Raw genomic sequence first — 21,106 nt, forward strand, 5'->3', positions numbered from 1 at the left:
AAATGTACATGGTTGAATAATACCTCAGTTCATAAACACCTAAATTTTAAATATTTAGTAATTGTGATAATGAAAATAGCAATTCATATAGAACCAAGCCGTATTTGGTAAAAAGTTCCTCAGGTGACAAATCCAGAGTTAAGATGGACAAGTCATTTTATGTAGACAAATGTGAAAGAAAGCAATGTAGTTTCAGATTCCATGAGTCTGGGCTCCTAAGTGTACTTTTGGTGATGCCTTAAAAACATTAGCCCTTAAGTCCTATCTATATTTCATGTATCATGATGTTGGTAATATGATTCTTATTTTAAAAACAATAAAAAAAGAACATTGGCCAACCAGTCTTCATCTGATGGACTTAGGAAAGAATGTAAGCAACAAAGATGCATTTACATAGAAGATGCCTAATGCATCTTTAATTTTCAGAAGCAGCAAATGACTGATGGCTATTTCTTCTTTCTCTTGTGTGTGTTTTGTTTTCCTCCCCATTGTCACAGCCCAATGGGAGCAGCCAAGGCAAGGTGCACAACCCATTCCTTCCTACCCCAATGTTGCCACCACCACCACCACCACCGATGGCCAGGCCTGTGCCTCTGCCAGTGCCAGACACAAAGCCTCCAACCACGTCAACAGAAGGAGGGGCAGCCTCCCCCACCTCACCAAGTAAGTATGGTTGAGACAAGGCGCCGCCGAGCTCTATGCACTTGAATCTACACCTAAGTCTTGTCCCTCACTGAATAGCCTCTAACAATAGGCTCAATTCTCACCCCCTCACCCCCATGGTGATTGGAGTATGAGTTTCCCTAGCCCAAGCCAGAGTCAAGGTAAACACTCCCACTCCCAGGCACTATAACTACACCATATATAGAAACAGCTGATTGGGTGGAAATGATTATGTCGCTGCATGCCCAAATCTGATTAGCCAGGAGCCAGTGGCTTATCCTAGCTACTTAGGAGGCTGAGATCTGAGAACTGCAGTTCCAAGCCAGCCCAAACAGCAACATCCGTGAGAATCTTATCTCCAGTTAACCACCAAAAAGCCCTAATTGGAACTATAACTCAAGTAGAACACTAGCCATGAGTGAAAAAGCTAAGGGACAGTGCCTAGGCCTCGTATTCAAGCTCCAGTACCAATCAAAAACAAAATTAAGAAAGAATTGCAAATTAATATATGTTCTGTATTATGTGAGTAGCTTTGAATGTTATCTCCACAATCATCAAAGAACATCTACTTGAACAAATTACTAGTAAAATTCCTGATTTTTTTTCTATGTAGCCCTTTCTTCCAGGAACTTGTAGTCTCAGAAAAAATATATTGGATGAGATATAAACATTATATACCTTATACATCCCATAGAGAAAAAGTATTTAGATGTAAGTTGTCAGTTCAAAGGTGTGTGTGTGTTGATCACTGCCAGTGGCAGAGGGCCTGGAAGGTCAGAGCAGGTCCCATAGCAGTTGCATGGCTGTGAAAAGGAAAACAAGGACAAAATTGGATGGAAAGAGAGAAGAACTCTTGGCTCTTCTCTGAATAGTGTGGGAATATTTCATCAGAAGATATACGATTTCAAAACCTTTCTAAATAAAGGAAATGATGATTTGAGAAACTAGAGAATGAACAATTCTCTAGATATTTCCTGATATTTTAGAGTTGGCTGGGACTAGAAATAGCTTGAACACACAAATGTGGCTTTCATTGATGCCTAGAATAATGACAGGAAGAATGATGGCTGCAGTTCCCAGGTGATGGATGGTCAAGCCTTGATAGATGGTGTGATGAGCACCTTCCCTAATTGCTTTAAAAACGGTCAAAGTGTGTGAAAGAATAGGGACTGTGGCATGGTCCCAAGGAGAGCCTAAGGGGGTCTCCTCTCAGAGGGACCAGGAGAAGAATGCTAACTAAGGTCAGTACTTAAACAGCAGAAATAGAAGCTTGGTGGAAGGGAGATGAATGATGGAGAGGTATTTTATCCACATGGTGTTAGGACCGGGCAACCACTTAGATAACTATGGGGAAATGAAGATTCCTGGCCTCTCAGCTTCCTCACATTGAATTTTGGAATCATAATGCTCCTGGATTAGGAAAGAAAGGATCTAGGAAAGAGGAAAGAGGAGCCTCTGTTCAGATAATGTTTATTGGGTGTGATTCTGAGAGATCGACTAAATCCAAAATGCCCCAAATTTCTCATGGACATGTATCTGTTAATATTTGTGCATTTAAATGTGTGCAGAAGTAAAGGACATGATGTGAGAATTGAGGGGAACACTTGCCACTTGTCAACCAACAGGAAAAAAAATCCTCAGTATCACCCAGGTGTGGTAGTGCATAGGCATGCAATACTCACAATACTTGGGAGGCAGGGGCAAGAGGATCGATAGTTTGAGGCTAACCTGGGTTACATAGCAAGCCCAAGGGCAGCCTGATCTACACAAAGAAATATCATCTCAAAAAAAATAATAAATAAACAGAAGACACGGGTGTCCAATGACAAGGAGCAGAGCTGAGCCTGGCCTGTGGACCATGAAACCTTTGCTGGGATAAACAGCTTCTGAGAAGAGGCGCACTGGGTTTCTTGTTGGTGTGCATTTGTGTTGGATCTGCTAACAAGTCAGCAGGGGGGAAATGTTCACCACCTCTACCTATCATTTATCAGCTTCCACATCTCCCTATGCCCTGTCCTACATCAGGATATTGTTTCCTTGTTCCTCTTCTTGCTGCCTGTGTGCAGGACACTGCCAGAGCCCTTTAAAGCATGTAGTAATGCAGTGTCCTTGCTACTACCAGTGTCTCATGCTTCATAGTGAGCTTTCCAGTAATGAGGGTGAGACTCTGAGAAGTGAAAACAGCAGTGTGCTAAAGAATGGAGCAGACAAGTCTCAAGTGCCCCGCTTTCCAGCCTGCTAGCTATATATGTCTTTCTCTGAAGCAGTTTCCTCCCTTGTAAAATGTACATGATAATACCTACCTGATAGAACTGGAGGAAATCAACCCCCAATAAGCAGCCCCACCGAATACATTGGAGTATTGTATTATTTGCCCAAATGCCTGCCCTAAATTGTGTGTAGAGTCTGTAAAAGTGATTCCACTGCTAAATCGAGTTGATGCCTTTGGTCCATAGTTTTGGACACTACTCCATGCACTGAAGCAAATGCCTTAAGTAGGAAGATCCCTGCTCTGGTGCATTGTTAAATTATTATTATCTTTAAGTAGTTGTACAAAGAAGTTGCCATTTGACAAAGCAATTTATGAATACAGTGCATCTTGGTCAGTGTCACTCCTTTCACCATTCTCACCCCTCTCAACCCATTCTTTCCCTCACTTTTCTTATACTACATTCCCCCCACCTTCTCTTCACTCATCTGTCCCCTCCCCCGGGCCTCACCATCACCTCTTCAAGTTCTGGAGCATTTTGTCAGCACACTGAGAGCAAAGCAGGAGTAGATTCTGGCAGACCCAGGATTATGTTAACTAGAACAGTGATCAAAGATTTGGGGAGAAAAAAGAGACCATCAGAAGAGGAGATGAAGGGTTGATATGGGTAATTGGATGCCTATTAATTGGATCATAGGACACCAGGAACATAGACAATATAGAATCTTCTACTGATGGCAGAGAAAAGGTCTTTGTCATCCTAAATATTGGCCCTGGGGCTAGACTTTTCAAAAGGATGTGGGATTCACATTGGTATGTTGCTTTCCAGAAATGTATTGCTTATGTTTCCTGCTTTACTGAGAGGACAGTGATAGGCTAGGGATGCTATCATTTGTAGCAGAGGAGGAGCTTTTCAAGTTTAAAATCTCAAAGCATACCAGTCTGTGTTGGGAGGAGATTTAAGGCCCCTAATTCCTCCATGCCACAGCTTCTGAACCAGTTGGTAAATAAAAATATTAGACAAACCCGGTGTCAACTCCCTTTTTCACTAACAGGAATAGCACTCACCCCTTGCCCAGGCTCCCAAATCACCTGTTAGGAGGAACTGGGGAGACAGCTGTGCTAAGCTGTGCTGTGCTGCGATGTGTGAGACAAAAATACAAGGCCACATTTTGAATATCCCCTTATAATGAAATGCAAATGGTTGCCAGCCTGGAGCAGACTATGTGTTTTTTAACTAAATCAGTTGCCTCTGGCACTAATACTAAACTTTGCAGCTGTGGCCAAAAACATGGTGTAATGCAAATGGGGGAGAAGGGAGATCTATGAAACAAATACATTTTAATTGGAAAAATCCTACCCATGCCCTAAAAACACAAGGAAGTGGAAGTGGGGAGAAAGTTGAACAACTTTTACGTTGTTGATATGCTTGGAGACAGATTGGTGACTGTAGACAGGTTCAACATGAGAGAAATTGACATGGGTGTGTTTCATTCTCATTGATTGCCTTTGTGAGTTCCTGTCTCTAGTGAGAGAAAGTCCTTCCTTCCTTCCTTCCTTCCTTCCTTCCTTCCTTCCTTCCTTCCTTCCTTCCTTCCTTAACTTCCTTCCCCTCTCATCCTTCCCTTTTCTTCCCTTTCTTCTTTCCTCCCTTCCCATCTCCCTCCCTCTTTTCTTTACTTCCCTTCCTTTCCTTTCCTTTTTTTTCAGTTTCTTCCCCCCACCCTCCCTTTCTTCTGTGCACAATTATTGAGCATCAGCTCTGTGCCAAGCCCACTTCCAAGTTTGAGCTAAAAAATTAAAATCCTGACCTAGAGAGGGAAGAGATAAGCCAATCAGAACAATAAGTGTGAAAAATAAGAAAAACAAATCACAATGGGGGGGGGGTGAGAAAACCTGTAGACAGCCTGTGAGAAGAAGTTAAGTGGGAGGGGGCTGGGGATATGGCCTAGTGGCAAGAGAGCTTGCCTCGTATACATGAGGCCCTGGGTTCAATTCCCCAGCACCACATATACAGAAAACAGCCAGAAGTGGTGCTGTGGCTCAAGTGGCAGAGTGCTAGCCTTGAGCCACAGCCAGAAGTGGTGCTGTGGCTCAAGTGGCAGAGTGCTAGCCTTGAGCAAAAGGAAGCCAGGGACAGTGCTCAGGCCCTGAGTTCAAGGCCCAGGACTGGCAAAATAAAAAAAAAAAAAAAGAAGTTAAGTGGGAGGGATAGAGGCAGGCAACTGGTAGATGGAGGAGCAGTCAGTACAGAGGCAGCCTGGCTGGCAGTTTGAGAAAAGGGTGGCCAGTGAGAGAGGGAAGGAAGTAGGAGGAGCCATCAGGGAGGTGTTGAGAGTGTGATTGGCAGTGTGAATCCCAAAGCTTTTTCTAGGCCATTGTAAGGACTGGCATGGCCTCCACATGAGACCAGGAGATTCTGGCTACCTAGCTTTTAACAGAAACATTGGCAGACTCTGTTGAAAGTAGACTGCCAAGGGCAACCATGAAAGCAGAGAGAGAAGTTATGAAGCTGTTCTGTTCAATAAATATAATGTGTCTGCTACCTGCCAGCTGCTGTTCTGAGCCCAAGAATTACAAAAGTGGAGACAACAGACCAAGTCTCCTGCCCTGGTGTAACTTGTACTCTAGCAGAAGGGAACAAATGACAATCAAAATATAAGTACATTTGGATGTGAGAGACCAGCAGATACAATGGAGGAAGCTGAACCAAGAGGCTGGGGCGGGGGGGGGGGGGTGGCTGGGCTGGGGGCACTTATCACCATCGTCCAGGCAAGAATCTGAGGGCAAGGGCAGAGGGTGGTGAGCAAAAGAAAGGATCCAGATATGTTTGGAAGGTAGAGCTAACAAAAGTTTCTGCTGTATTTGATATGGATTGACAAAAGGGGAGATAAATCAATGATGACTGCATAGTTTTTTGACCTGAGCATCTAGAAGGATGGAGTTGCCATTAACTGAGCTCAGGAATGGACAGGAGACTTTGTTTTGGGCTCAGGATGGAAAGCAAAAGCCTGCGTGGTTCCAGCTCTGTTTGAGATGCCCGCAGAGGTCATTCTAAGAATATTTGCCAAGATGCAAGTTTGTGAGCTTTCCTCCAGGCATCTTCTCATTCATTGGGAAGGATTTCCTTTTCAAACATGGAATACATTCGATGAATTTTTCCTAAGACGCTTGAGTACAACCACTCAAGAATAGGAAACGTATCTTTCATTGTTTTTGGATCTATTTGTGGCATAGTAATTCCAAATACACTATTTGTTATGTTACCATAAGATCCAATTTTTTTGTAGTCGGGACCAAGATTGTACTGTAAAAATAGGCTTTTCTGTGCGTTGTTTTTTTTCTGAAGCAGAGATTGGCATTGTAGCAAAGAATTATAATGGAAAGACAAAAAATACGTTTGAATTATGATGGTATATAAAGTGTGCATACTTTCCTGTTTTAAATTAAGAACACAAAACCTCAATTTGAAAATGCATAAAAATCCCATAAACAGTCTTCTCCATGCCTTCCTAGCTAGGAACTTTTGATTTTTTTAAACTAGAATGCCATTAAAATGGAAGCCTGTAATAACAAATTACCTTCATTATTTATTTTTATCTCTCCAATGACTTTTACTTGTGAATGAATATGAACGTGTTCACCAAGACCATAACAATAACCTGTGACTGAAAGAGAAATTTTCTAAGTATGTTAAGTACCTTTTGGTTAGCAAAGCTCTCCATGGATCTTCATGAGCTTATTCCTAAATCTGACTGTGAGGATGGAATTTTATACCAAGGAAACTGAGAAAGGAAAGTGGAAGTAACTTTCCCCAAGATTATACACCCATGCACCCATGGTGCACCCATGGGTATGTGGTGGGGACTCAAACATTGGCCTCCCTCACACCCTTTTTCCAACCCCATGCTGGTCCTGAAGCTGTGTGACCAAATGTCTGCCTGCTCAGCCTGAAACAAAGAAGCATTAAGCTCTTACTAACATGCTAGGCACTATTAAGATTGTTTGTATATGCTTCATGATGGTGGCTCTCATCAATCTTAGCTACTCAGGAAGCTGAAATTTGAGGATCACAATTTGAAGCCAGCCTGGACAGAAATATGAGACTCATATCTCTAATTAACCATCAAAAACCTGGAAATGGAGGTATGGCTCGAGGAATATAGGGCCAGCCTTGAGTGGAAAATACCAAGCACAAGACCTTGAGTTCAAGCCCAAGTAGTGGCGCCAAGAAAAAAAGAAGTTAGAATATATGTTATATTCCTGCCTCCTCCTTTCATTAATCCAATGATAGCACTTCTCCTGCTCTGCTCTGTCTTCTAGGGAAGACAAGGCATTGAGAGATGTCAGCCAGATGTTGTAAAGATGATTCCCACCCAGTCATCTTGAACCCAGAGGGCTTACATTTTACTACACCATGAGGATCTATGCTATAGCACAAGCATCTCCCCCTCTACTCCTTCTTCAGTGAAAAATAGATAACATGAAGATATTAGTATATTTGTACTTTAGTATGAATTGTTTTCTAATCCAAAGACAATGTCCAATCAGCAGAAAAAGAAAGAAAGCAAAAGATTTGGGAGAAGACATGAGGACTGTTTCCTAAGTTTATATATTGAGAAACACTGCCATAATCTAAACTTTCAATGGGAAGTTATTAAAGCAAAAGTGTATGGAAAGAAAGTGTCCCCGTGTTTGCTAATAGATTAAATAAATCACACCATACTGCTTGGAGAGGCAGCCTGCCTTATTTCACAGTGGTGTGGTTTGTGCCCAGTCAAACAGATAAACCTGTGACATCCCTATCTATGCATATTTAAATATGTTACAAAGCCAACACAAGATTTCAGTAGCTTTTCCCAGCTGAGGAGAGAGAGTAGGCTTTAGAAAGCCTTAATCAGACTTGTAAATTTGGGGGATAGAAGCAGTGCTAGGGTTTGAACTCAAGAAGAACCTCATACTTGCTATGCAGGCACTCTACTCTGTCACTTGAGCCCCAACATCTGCCTCATCTCACCCTAAATTCTCTAGTTTCAGAAAATATAGTTGTCGTAAAAATTGTCGACATTAACTTGTTACTCTAAAATAAAGGTACATACATATTTTTAATGCTCTTGTTTCAGAGAAGAAGCAGTAAATTTGAACAAAAAGCTATTATGGCTTTCTCTTTTGTTGTTGTTGTTGTTGTTTTGTTTTGTTGCCAGTTCTGGGGCTTGAACTCAGGGCCTGGGCACTGTCCCTGAGCTTCTTTTGCTCAAGGCTAGCACTCTACCACTTGAACTATAGCGCCACTTCTGGCTTTTTCTATATATGTGATGCTGAGAATTGAACCCAGGGCTTCATGTATGTGAGGCAAGCACTTTACCACTAGGCCATATTCCCAGCCTCCACCCTACAGTGTTGGGTTTCAACCTAAGGGCCTCACAACATGCTAAGTGAGCACTCTAGCACTGAGCTGAGTCCTCAACTCTACAGTAGCTTCTTCTCTCAAAACACTTTTTAATATTGATATCTGGACTTTTGATGTTTTTTTTAATTATTTAAGTTTACGTTTACTTTTTAAATTCCCTCTGGTATACAGCTTTGAGTTTTTCCATTTTCATAGATTCTCATAAGTAACACCACACACAGGACACAGAGCTATTCCAGAGAACTCCGGCATTCATACTTGCTCTTAGGTCATGCCTGATGCCATGCAGTCCAGGAAACTTAATCTTACTCTTTTCTGTTTCCAGACTAACATCTCTCCAATGTTGTCGTTGCCCCCACTGAGTGTTAGTTTTTTATATCACTCTGAGTTAGGGGACTATGGTGGAGACAATGCAATGCTTCAGGTGATAAATGTGTGGCATTTCAGAGAAGGGAAAAGGATTAGTCAATGAAGTATACTGAGACAACATGTAGTCCAGAAGGAAAAAAGTTCCTACACAAAAATAAATTTCAGATGGAATTTTTTAACATAACATAAAAATGCTGGCTCATAAAATATAGCACATCTTTAAATAACGAGGGAAAGAGGAAGACCCTTCTAAAGAACACAAAAGAAGTCAAGTATAGGCGTCTCCACCCATAATCCTAGTTATTTGGGAAGCTAGATTGTTGGGATAGCAGTTCTAGGCCAGGTCAGTGAACAAAAAAATTTAAGAGATTCCTTCTCAGCCAGGTGCCAGTGGCTTCACACCTGTAATTTCAGCTACTCAGGAGGCTGAGATCTGAGGATCTTGGTTCAAAGTCAGCTGGGTCAGGAATCTGTGAGGTTCTTAACTCCAATTTAACACCAAAACACTCTACCTGGAGCTGTGGCTCAAGTGATAGAACACTAGCCCAAAGCACATAAGCTTAGGGACAGAGCCCAGGTCCTGAATTCAAGCCTTAGGACCAGTACAGAAGAAGAAAAAAAGAGAGATCCCTTTTCAACAAAGAGCTAGACACACTGGTCTTCCTGTTAGCCTAACTACCAAGAAGCCTAAAAGTTGACATTTCTACAAGACAAGAAGTAAGGCCCTATCTCAAAAATAACCAGCAAAACTCAGAGCTGGAGGCATGGTTCACAGTAAGAATACCTGTTTTACATCTCTGAAAGACTGATAAATTCTACTCTTCGTTGATACACGGTGGGGGAGGGGAAGCAAACACCATAAGCAAAGTCAAAAGATAGGAGATAACGTACAAAAACAATCTACAGCATATGTAACCAAAAAAAAACCCCGAAAATTCTTTCATATGTGCTTTTTTTGCTTGTCTTTTTAAAAAATTTAATAATATGTGTCTTTTTAAAGCCAGTAAGAGAAAGACCAACAACAAAATAGGAAGACAATAACTTGATATAAATAGAGAAAAAGAAAACATATGAAGGATTTCTAATTTATGTAATCTACGAGCGATACAAATGACAACTTGTAAGATATGTTTACCTATCAGATTAGCAAATATGTGAAAGTATCTTAATATAGTATTGGCAACAGGCCTCCTGGCTGCACCATCAGAGAGCTATGAATTGGCTCCACCTCTTCAGAGGACAATTTTGTGCTTTTCTATATGCATATGCGTGATTTAAATTAGATGCATAACGTTTCAAACTGTTTATGTACAAAATCATAAATACGTGAAATTTAAGTGTAAGTCATGCTTATAATTGGACATATGAGCAAAGCTGTACATACAGTACAACAAAAGACTAGTAACCTAAGTATTGCCTGATAGGACCGTCATACATTAGGAACTCTGAAACAGAGACAAGTGTTTTTGAAGTCATAGAGTACATTTTGAGTTGTATTTAGCTTACAGAAAAAAAAGAGTGCTGGAAGGCAGGTACTACAGACTCCTGTCATGGTGGGACGTGTGTGTACATGGAGAGACAAGACCAGGTAATGGAGGTCTACTCCAGGCAGACATAACACTTTGCAATGGACAGATCTTTTGTGTCTTATCCAAAGGAAATGGAAGATGCTATGTTTTCAAGTGACCTTTTATATCATTTGACATATATTTATTTTTTAATATTTGCCTAATAGTCTAACAATTAGGACTTCACCTCAACCATGTCAGTGATCAAAACCATCTATACATAAATGGCACTCTTCAAGATCCTTACTCATTTTTGTACATCTGGTTTTTAGCTACACTATCCTGAACTTTGGATATAGTAGCAAAAATGCTTGCTTTTTGGTAAAGAATAATGTTCTTTCCTCCCCTCACAGCAAGCATAGAGTTCCGTAAAGTTGGTATTTTCATTCACAATAGCCATTATTGGTCACAAGTTCTGCTCTGGGAAGCCACTGAATACAATCATGTATTGCTAGCTTAAATCATAATTCATTATACTTTTCTCAGAGCATTTTTGTTTTGTGTAGAATCCAGTCCTTTAACATTTAAGTTTGCAAAGTGAAAGGGGAAAAAAGATTAATAAATAACCAGACATTTTGGTGGATGCTTTCATATGCTTCTCTTTAGGTACAGTTGTTACTAGAACTTGTGAAGTTGGAATTGTGAAGATCTTTATTTTAACTATATTATTATTATTATTATTATTATTATTATTATTATTATTGAGGTGATATGGGGTTACAGTTGCATAAGTCGGGAAATGAATACATTTCTTTTTGAGCCATGTTACCCCTTCCCTTGCTCTCTCCCAGTTTTTTCCTCCCATCCCCACCCACAAGATGTATATAGTTCATTTTTCTCAGTGTCTAGTGAATACCATTGCTGTAATTGTTCACCCTTTGTCCCACTTTTTCTGTGACCTCCTATTCTCCCAAAGACAAACTAACAAGACAAGAGGAAAAGATAACATAAACAGCAACAACTAAACAATCTCCTTTACATTTCTTGGAGTTAATCTCAATAAATATTATTTTAAACATTTTAAATAGCTATGGAATCTTTGTGATCCTTTCCTAAGAATATCCTCCTTTGGTCTCACTGTGTGTGAGAATGTCTAGAGGCCTATATAATTTTATCATGTCCCAATGTTTTTTGGGCTTTTTTTTGGGGGGGGGGGTTGTTGTTGCTCTTTGTTGTTACCATCAAAGTGTGTTTACCTGTAGATTTATAGGCACATTCTAGTAACCACAAATGAAGGAAAACATGCAACCTACACCATGAAAATGTGAGCTCTGTTTTAAAGATGAAACTGACCTCAAGGCTCAAACCCTTTGAACTCCAGAGCACAAAACTTTTCACGCTCTGAGTATATAGAAGAGATTGAGAGGTGTAATATCCTTCAGCATTCCTTTGAAAGCCCTAAAACACTGGATTGTTTTTTATTATTATTTCAAGAACAACACCATTCTGAGAACATTGAATTCAATGAAAAACTTAGGAACCAGAGTGGGCATGGGGGTGGAAGGGGGGGTCGGAGGGTCGGGGTGGGGTGGTGGTGGGAGGGTGGGTGAGAGGTTCAGAGATGAACATTGCAAAAGAATGGCCTGAAGAATTGAACAGTGGGTGATTACATCCAGTTGAGTTTGCATAACCCATTCAACTCTTATATTTGCCTCAGTTTTACACTTTTCTGGATGGATAATAGATATGAAAGATGAGTTTTAAGACTTGCTTAGTAAAAGTAATGGATAGAATTGTAGGAAACTTGGAAAATACAGAAAAGTATAAAAAGAAAATTATGTTCTCTTACCATCAGCTACTTTTAAGTTTCTTATTTTGCCTAATTTATTACATGTTTATGTGTGTATCTGTGTGAATGTACATATATACATATATAATGATTACAATTATAATGAATATAGTAATTAGTATAATTGATTTTTAGGTTTTGAGAGAACTTCTTTTCTGGTCCTGAGGCTTGAACTCAGGGCCTAGGCTCTGTACCTGAACTTTTGTACTCAAGGCTAGCACTCTACCACTTGAGGCACTGCTCTACCTATAGCTTTTTGGTGATTAATTAGAAACAAGTGTTTCACAGACTTTTCTGTCTGGGCTATCTCTGAACCACAATCCTCAGATTTCAGCCTCTTGAAATGCTGTGTTTTAAGTTAGCATTTTACACCTTTTCTTATTCAAGAAAAGATAGGAAATTTAAATTCTAAACAAATTGTGCCCTCAATAAGGACCAATTCTAGGACATTTATTTTCTCCAACTTGTAGAATATGATCCAACATATCCATTTATATATATATGGATATATGGATATATTTTTGTATATATATACATATGTATGTATGTGTTTATATGGATATGTATGCTGGATATATATCCATATATATGTGGATCCACATATCCATATATATATATATCCTTATAGAGACGTCTATTTCTACAGTGATAATTACTAATATACATAGTACTAACACACTCCTTTTCAAACAGATTTCCAAATAGCGTTTCAAAGTGTTGTGCCATTTATATACCCTTACAAATTGTTCTAAGATTCATTATAAGATTAACTCTTGAGAGGTTTGAATATGTTTTAATTGTTTAGAGGTAGATATCTTAGATATCTTACAGATACCCTTAATCAGATTGTGGTATCAGTAGTCCTCGGTGAGATGATTTTAAGATCTTTCTTCAATGGTCCTAACACAAAGCACAAGAGAATATAGGGATTCTCAATCTTACCAGAGAAGCCATGGCATACATCACCATGGACCATTCAGTGGACAGGGAAGTGTTTTAGACATTCACAGAGAGATAAAGCCTCAGTCAAAGGGCTAGGGAAACTGGAATGAATAATGTTTATTATGCTAGACTCTCTATGTAGAGAGGGTCCCAGAGGTTAACTTGCTTGACAAGGTCATATTTCTAGTTAGAGATTAAACAGATTCAATCCAGGACTTTCTGGTTCTGAAATTCATGGTCTATTGATTATATCTCTGCCTCAAAAAAATATTATTTGAGTTTTTTCAAGTTTGGCTTGTGCATATTTTATATGAAATGAAAAATTACTAGAAGGAGCTAAAGTATAGTGGCACATACCTGTAATCCCACAGGCTGAGGCAAAAGTATCACTAGAAATCACATGGAAGTGTTTTAAAAATCATTCATCATCACACTCTTTAAAAGCAATCAGTTTGTGTTTATTTCCCAATCATACCTGTTCATACTTTAATCATAATTGATCATAGTGTATGTATAAATGTCTATGTATGTGTGTACATATGGTTTTGTAAACTGATTCATTTTATTCCATACTTTAAATGTTGTAATGTCATTAATTTATTTTAAAACATTATTATGGCTATAAGATATTCCATTTGTGGCTGAAGCAATAGCTTTAAGTGGGTTCCAGTCTTTTGCTTTAATAGCTAATGCTGTAATGAACATCTTAGAGCACAAATCTTTGTCTGTATTTTTAGTTGTTTTTTCAGGATAATCCTCAGAAGAAGGTTTCCAGAGTTACAATGCCTTTTGAGAGGCTTCAGAAGCCTTTCAAGAAAGAATGATCCAATTTATTGGCCAATGTTTGGGGTAGGTTTTAGCAAGCCCAGTTGAGACCAAGGTCTGTTCCCCCTGGCTGTATCCTATCACTCTTACCTGGGCCTATGCATAGACAAGCTGGCCTCAGATCAATAAATATATACTATCAAGTGAAACACAGAGCATACACATAGAAATAAATCACAGCTGATAGAATTTTGAATAGCCATCAGAAGTCAACTGAACTGAGCTGAAACAAAGCTGTATTTTTATCCTTTATTTATTTTTATTTATTTATTTAGGCCAGTCCTGGGGCTTGGACTCAGGGCCTGAGCACTGTCCCTGGCTTCATTTTGCTCAAGGCTAGCACTCTGCCACTTGAGCCACAGCGCCACATCTGGCCATTTCTATATATGTGGTGCTGGGGAATCGAACCCAGGGCTTCATGTATATGAGGCAGGCACTCTTGCCACTAGGCCATATCCCCAGCCTATTTTTATCCTTTAAAAATGTGAAAACCAGGGCTGGGAATATGGCCTAGTGGCAAGAGTGCTTGCCTCCCATACATGAAGCCCTGGGTTCGATTCCCCAGCACCACATATATAGAAAATGGCCAGATGTGGCGCTGTGGCTCAAGTGGCAGAGTGCTAGCCTTGAGCAAAATGAAGCCAAGGACAGTGCTCAGGCCCTGAGTCCGAGCCCCAAGACTAGCAAAAAAAAAAAAATGTGAAAACCAGCCGGGCACCAGTGGTTCACACCTGTAATCCTAGCTACTCAGGATGCTGAGATCTGAGGATCACAGTTCAAAGCCAGCTTGGGCAGAATAGTCTCCGTGAAACTCTTATCTCCAATAAACTACTCAAAAACAGGAAGTGGAGCTGTGGCTCAAAGTGATAGAGCATTAGCCTTGAGCAAAAGACAGTGCTTAGGACCTAAGTTCAAGCCTCATGACTCTCTCTATAGATATAGATATGAGATATGATAGGTATATAGATATAGATATGTAAATATAGATGTATATCTCCAGGCATTGGCCTGTAATCATAGCTACTTAAGAGGTTGAGTTCTGAGGAACTCAATTTAAAGCCAGCCTAAGCAGACAAGTCCACAAGATTTTTGTCTCCAATTAAGCAGCAAAAAGCTAGTAGTAGAGATGTGCCTCATGTGTTAGAACACAAGCCTTGAACAGAAAAAGTGGAGCAAGTGTCCGAGATCCTGAATTCAAACCCTAGTCCCAACATACACACACACAGGAAAGGAAAGTAGGGTGAAAGGGAGGGAGACATCTTCATTGTGAAGTACCTCCTTATAGAAAATTTTAGTAACATAAGATCAAAATAGTTTAAAAATCACTCCGGTCCCCTTCTCACTGTGGGCACATAATAATCTGAAATAGCTGTGCCTTTCATCCTACCTGCCATTTTACCCCTGAGCCTGTACCTCGCTGAGGACCCTCAATCCACATAGAAATACCAACAGAGCAAAGCCATCTAAGTAAATTGGTTCTTTTCATATTTGTGAACTATTGGCACATTAGACATGTCATGCAAATTGTTACCCTACATGTTAAATAATGCTAATATATTAAAGTTAGAATTCATTAGCTTTTCAGGAAGGAAGCTGGTGAGTATATTGTTCTATAATAATTCACTAGCGATAAGGAGGCTTTAATTTCATGCCCGGAGGGCTGTGTTTCTTTGTTGTGGTGGTAACTTGTTTGTAAAGACAAAAGATTTGCAGAGATAATAGAATAAGGTAACTGACTGCATAGATGTGATAAAAAAAATAATAACAATAATGGAAATTCAGTGAGGTTATCTTCTAGATTCCAAACATGTGGATGAGAACAACATCCATTCAATCATGTGGAGATTTCTAATCCCTAAATTCTGGCTCAAGTATAAGCAGAGGCTGTTGTGTTTTCAAAGGCTTTTAAAAAAACCATGCTCCATGATGCTATGAACCATGGAAACCCAGGCCATGGAAGCTTGTCAATATCAATAGACTTTTTTTGCAGGAAAATCACTCCAATATTATCCTGCATTCTCTTGTGACCTTGCAGAGAATAGTGCTATTTACATTCCTCAATGAAGTCAACAGCGTTGGTTTTCTTTAGAAACTGGCCAATGAGTCAAGTGCTGGTGGTTCATACCTGTATCCCTAGCCACTCAGGAGACTGAGATCTGAAGAGGGCAGTTCAAAGCCAGCCTGAGCAGAAAAGTCAGTGAGACTTTTAACTCCAATTAATCACAGAAACAGCCAGAAGCAGTGCTGTGGCTCAAGTGGTAGAGTACTAGCTTTGAGCAAAGGAGCTCAGGGGAAGCTCCCAGGCCCAGAGTTGAAGCCCAAGACTGGCAAAGGAAAAAGAAAGAAGGGGGGGAGGGAAGGAGAGAGGGAAAGACATAGATAGAGAGAGGGAGGGGGGGCAAGCAAGCTGGCCAATGGATTGTACTAAGTCTTCAGCACTTTTTATTTTCTTTAAAAAAATTTTTTTTTAGAAATGAAAATCTCACAGAGGGCTTTTTAAGAGATATGATGGCACAGTTAGAGATTGGGGATATGAATATTTCAGTTATGTATTTAGTGATCTCGCTTTCAGTTTGTGACTGACTGCTCTCTTACTCAGCTTTCCTTCACTGGCAGGTGGTGCTAGGGAAACATTTAGGACATAGCCACTTTCCCCTTACATGGAATTCTGTTTAACTTTGTATTCCTGAATTTGTTTGGGGGGTTTCTTTTCTTCTAGTAACTAGTACATTCCTGGGTAAGTGATAAGATCACAAGTTGACTTTAAGTAAAGTTCAGTTCCTGACAAGTTCTTGTTAGAGAGGACCCCACACACAACTGAGTTTCAGAAAATGAGGTGCATATTGATGTATAAGTTGAGAAGAAAATTTTTGAATGAGGGAATAGCCAGAATCGTCTTATTGGTGCTCAGGAAGGGAATTTAATGTCTCGTTGTTTTGGAGCTTATTTCTTTCTCTTAACAAATGAATTCCAAGAGGCCTCTTCCCCTCCACTCTCAAACACTCTAAGTCTCAGAGTTAAAATTGTGACTTCCCTGGCTGAATGGCAGATGCATCCATACACTCCATCTATCCTTCTTCCTTGCTCCATCCCTTGCTTGGGTGTCGTCCTCTGGGACCTTTGGGTCCTTTGGGACCTGTCAACCTTCTCCCTCTACAACTCTTTGAGTTTTTATTTCTATTACTTTTAGGCACTGTTCTCCTTTTCTTACCTCTGCCCAGTGGACTGTAACATCTGAAGAGAGTACTGATGTCACCTTTGTAAACCAGCAATGGGCAGTACAGTGCCTGGCATGTGGCAAGTGTTAGACTAAGTGAGATGAGAAGAAGAGAGAGCATATGACTGCAATAAAATCTATCTCTGATGTACTCAAAGGTTAGACTTGGTGGAGGCCTGGGGGGTGAAAAAGAGGGAGATTGGCCACTACTTCCCTGGAATTAGAATTCTGATTATACAGAAACCAAATTTGTCTTAACATTTTGCATCAGAGAGACCACCTACCTATCAAGGTTTAAGGGACTTCCTGTCTTGGTTTTAGTGTCTGCAAGTAAATTCTGAAGCTCAAAGCTCACCTGCTCTCTTGCATTACTTTTTCTGTACTCATTTTCACCTCAGCTAGCTCAGCCTAGGTGAAACCACTCATAGGCACACTGCCCTTCAAAAGCCACCTCACACTCAGCACTGAACCCTTGATTTTCTTCCTTTTCTAGCTCTCATAACCATATATATTTCACTAGCTGCCAAACTACAACCATCTACCTATTTGCAAAATAGGCAACACAGACCTACCCCTTATTTGTTAGACCTGGAGGATAAGGAAGCATCAGTGCATGCTGATGCAAATATTTTTAATATTGAACTTCCTTTTCAGTCATATTTTTCCCCTAGGCAGGAAAGCACTAAGTACCTCTATTTAAAATACATCAACTGGCAGGCCCAAGTGGCTCACACCACTAATCCTAGCTACTCAGGAAACTGAGATCTGAAGATTGCAATTCAAAGTCAGCCCAGGCAGACAAAATGGTGAGAACTCTTACCTTCACTTAACCAGAAAAAAGCCCAAGTAGAGGTAGAGCACCAGTCTTGGACAAAAATGACAAGTAACAGTGCAAGGCCCTGAGTTCAAGCCCCAGTACAGACAAAAAAACCAAAGCAAGAACAAACCAGCACACACTCACACACACAAATATCAATGGAGTTCTTAACCACATGTCCAGATGTAACTAGTGAGTGAAGGTTATTTCACACTAAATCATTTGGAAATGTCATGATTCATTTATTCAGACATGTCCCTTATTTCCTACCTAGAAAAGTAAAATAAACAAAACAGAAAGAGCAATACAAACTAGAATTCTGGTTGGTTGCTGGTATTGAGCACCTTCATTTCTAAGGACATAGAGGCTAAGTCCTTCTAGAGACCCCTGCAGTGTTGTAAAGACCAGTGCTGAAGAGGTCTCTGTGCTCTTCTTCTTGACCCCCAGTGCCTGTAGAGACTTCTGAACCCTCATAGGCCCTATAAACTATAAAGAGAGAACTGCCCTTGACCATTCTCTCAGCCTTTCCTGAGGCCAGATGTATCACCTAAGAGAAGTATTATAGAATCAGCAATGCATAAAGAGGACAATGTGACACGATACAGTATGGGGTCAAATTCTTCACTGAGATTTTGATAGTTACTAATTAAGACTCTAGGATATTGTGAAGAAAGACATTAGAGGGAAGGAAATTTTGGTACAATTAATAAAGATAAGCTAATAAAGCTTCTTATAGGAAAATAGGCCACAGTATTATTGCTAAGTAATAAATAATTTAATCTGCAATAGTCATATATTTATATTGCTGAATGGATTTCCCTGTTGACATTAACAAAAGTCACCAGTTAAAGTGTCTACTAAATCTCAACAGCATCTCTATTACCCTCAAAAATTACTTTTATGATATAAAAAAATCATGTTTATGATTTCCCAAAGCTGCTCTTCCCAAAGTATTTGATTTATAGTTCTTAACAAGGTGAAGTTATAATTAAAGCCAGGTGGCAAACCTGTAATCCTAGCTACTCAGAAGGCTAAGATCTGAGGATCAAGGTTCAAAGCCAGCCCAGGCAGAAAAGTCTCCATGAGACCCTTATCTCCAATTAACTACTCAAAACCTGGAAGTAGAGCTATGGCTCAAAGTGGTAGCGCACTAACCTTGAGCAAAAGAACTCAAGCAAAGCACCCAAACCCTGAATTCAAGCTCTACAACTGACAAAAATAAAACAAAATAAAGTTATAATGAAGAAAGAACTAAGTGAATACAATATAATGCCATAGTCAACATAGTTATATATAATTAGTCATCACTCTCCTTTTTCTTTCTTTTGTTGTGGTACTGGAAATAGAACACAATGCCTGGCACTTACTTGATTAAGATGGAGTTTTGAAACTTTATGCCCAGGGTGGTCTTGAACCATGTGCCCCAGTTCTTGATTCTCCAATAATGTTGATTATGGTATATGAAGTTGTTTTAATAAAAAATTTAGATGGGGGCTGGGGATATAGCCTAGTGGCAAGAGTGCCTGCCTCGGATACACGAGGCCCTAGGTTCGATTCCCCAGCACCACATATACAGAAAACGGCCAGAAGCGGCGCTGTGGCTCAAGTGGCAGAGTGCTAGCCTTGAGCGGGAAGAAGCCAGGGACAGTGCTCAGGCCCTGAGTCCAAGGCCCAGGACTGGCCAAAAAAAAAAAAAAAATTTAGATGGAAGGTGTTTTTTTCCCCCAAGAGTATAATGCCCTCATTCAATGAACTCTTTGAAAAAAAATCAAATTAATTTATGTCATATTTTTCTGGAATGACATCTGTTATTAGAGAACACCCTGTCTACTGTAGCTATAATAATAGAAGATAAGTCACAATTTTGTTCTTCCTTCCCTGGTTTTTCCTGTGTCCCTGATTTTACCCAGAAGCTAACTTTCTACAGAATAAATTTTCTTTGAGACCATTCTGTGATTTAGGTCATCCAGATTTCCTTTGTACTTATAATATCCTTTTTAAGATGCCAATACACTACCACCTCTCACCACTACTGTCTCTTTTTTCAATAACCAGAATAAATTCTGGTGCAGTTTAGTAGCCCTTGAAATCATTAAAGATCTTTGGAATATTCTGAAATCTAACCTGCAAGTTCTGTTCCACAGTTGAAGAAAAAAAAGAAATATCCAGTTATTATTCTTACCACATTTATAGGGAGTTAAATTTTTTCTATGATAAATCTTCTTTCAAATGGGAAATTTTGGACAGTAAAAATAGTGAACTATAATACAAATAAATGCCTTTCCAGATTTAGTAAGCTTGCTTTTGTCAATGGAGGACTATCATAATGAAAAGCATGTCAAAGGCATGTATTCTGGGACCAATAAATATGTTCATTTATGACATCATCAATATGGCAAAAATGTTACAGGAAATTCTGTTCTGTGATTATAATAAGCAGGATGTTCGAAATCAAAATATCACTAATAATGTAGCCTTAGTACCTGAACATACTTCTTGTTTCTTTTTTATAGCTTCCCTACACACCTATTGATGTGTGAACAGAACACTTTTCCTCTAGCCATTAACTAGTTCACCAGGTTTTTTCACCAGCTAGCTTCTTCCTGTTTCCTTCGCCCTCTGTGAGTGCTAGGACCCAATGAATAACTCCAGCAGACAATAGACCACCATTTTCAACATATAACTTTCTTTTGCCATTCCTTAAAGTAGATCAAAGTAAAGCCATGAGCTAAGAAAAGCAAACAATCAAGTGTATATTTTACTGACATTTTTTAAAATGAAAAAGAAAATGAACTAAATTTCCCTCATACCCAGGATGGAAAGGTATGGGGAAATGGTTAAATGCAAAGCTATGTCTCAACTCTGGTCAAACGAGTCTTGACAGTGGATAAGGTACAGAAGAAAAACATTAGACTCACTTTACTAGGCAGTATGACATACCATATGTTTAGCTCATTTGCTATGAAAACATTACTGGATCGAGCCACGTTTAAAAAAGAAATGCTGTGGTAACAAAAAGCTTCTTAGGAATACTCAACAGTGGGCCCTCATGCTCAATCTTTGTTCAGTGTGACTGACCATGGCCATCGCCTTGTCCAAAGCACCATCACAGGGCTCTTACCAGTGATCAGTGGGTCTTGGGTGGGATTGGTGGGACTCTTCTCTCTAGATGTGTTTAACAAGAAGACCAAGAAGGATGAACAGTTTTCTGTAAAGCAGAAGTAGATGGTATCAGTAAGGGGAAAGAAACTTATGGTTTTAGAAGTGGTGCATCTGGAGTTCATTGAAAATTATCAT

The 21,106-nt window shown here is 39.7% G+C and overlaps 1 protein-coding gene and 1 long non-coding RNA gene across 5 annotated transcripts in view; both read left to right on the forward strand.

The window, feature by feature from the left end:
- Nfia (nuclear factor I A) overlaps positions 1-21,106 on the forward strand; it is a 378,241-nt gene that overhangs the window by 321,000 nt on the left and 36,135 nt on the right. For all 4 annotated transcript variants that reach the window (XM_048351438.1, XM_048351439.1, XM_048351440.1 and 1 more), the window contains one exon: positions 498-663. In XM_048351438.1, the coding sequence (XP_048207395.1) occupies positions 498-663 (166 nt within the window). The remainder of the gene's footprint in view (positions 1-497; positions 664-21,106) is intronic.
- LOC125355233 lies at positions 7,068-9,258 on the forward strand. Its single transcript, XR_007211621.1, has 2 exons — positions 7,068-8,049; positions 8,257-9,258. It is a non-coding gene; the product is annotated as an uncharacterized LOC125355233 (long non-coding RNA).

The sequence above is a fragment of the Perognathus longimembris genome, chromosome 7 (genome assembly GCF_023159225.1).
Source record: "Perognathus longimembris pacificus isolate PPM17 chromosome 7, ASM2315922v1, whole genome shotgun sequence".
NCBI classification, from domain to species: domain Eukaryota; kingdom Metazoa; phylum Chordata; class Mammalia; order Rodentia; family Heteromyidae; genus Perognathus; species Perognathus longimembris.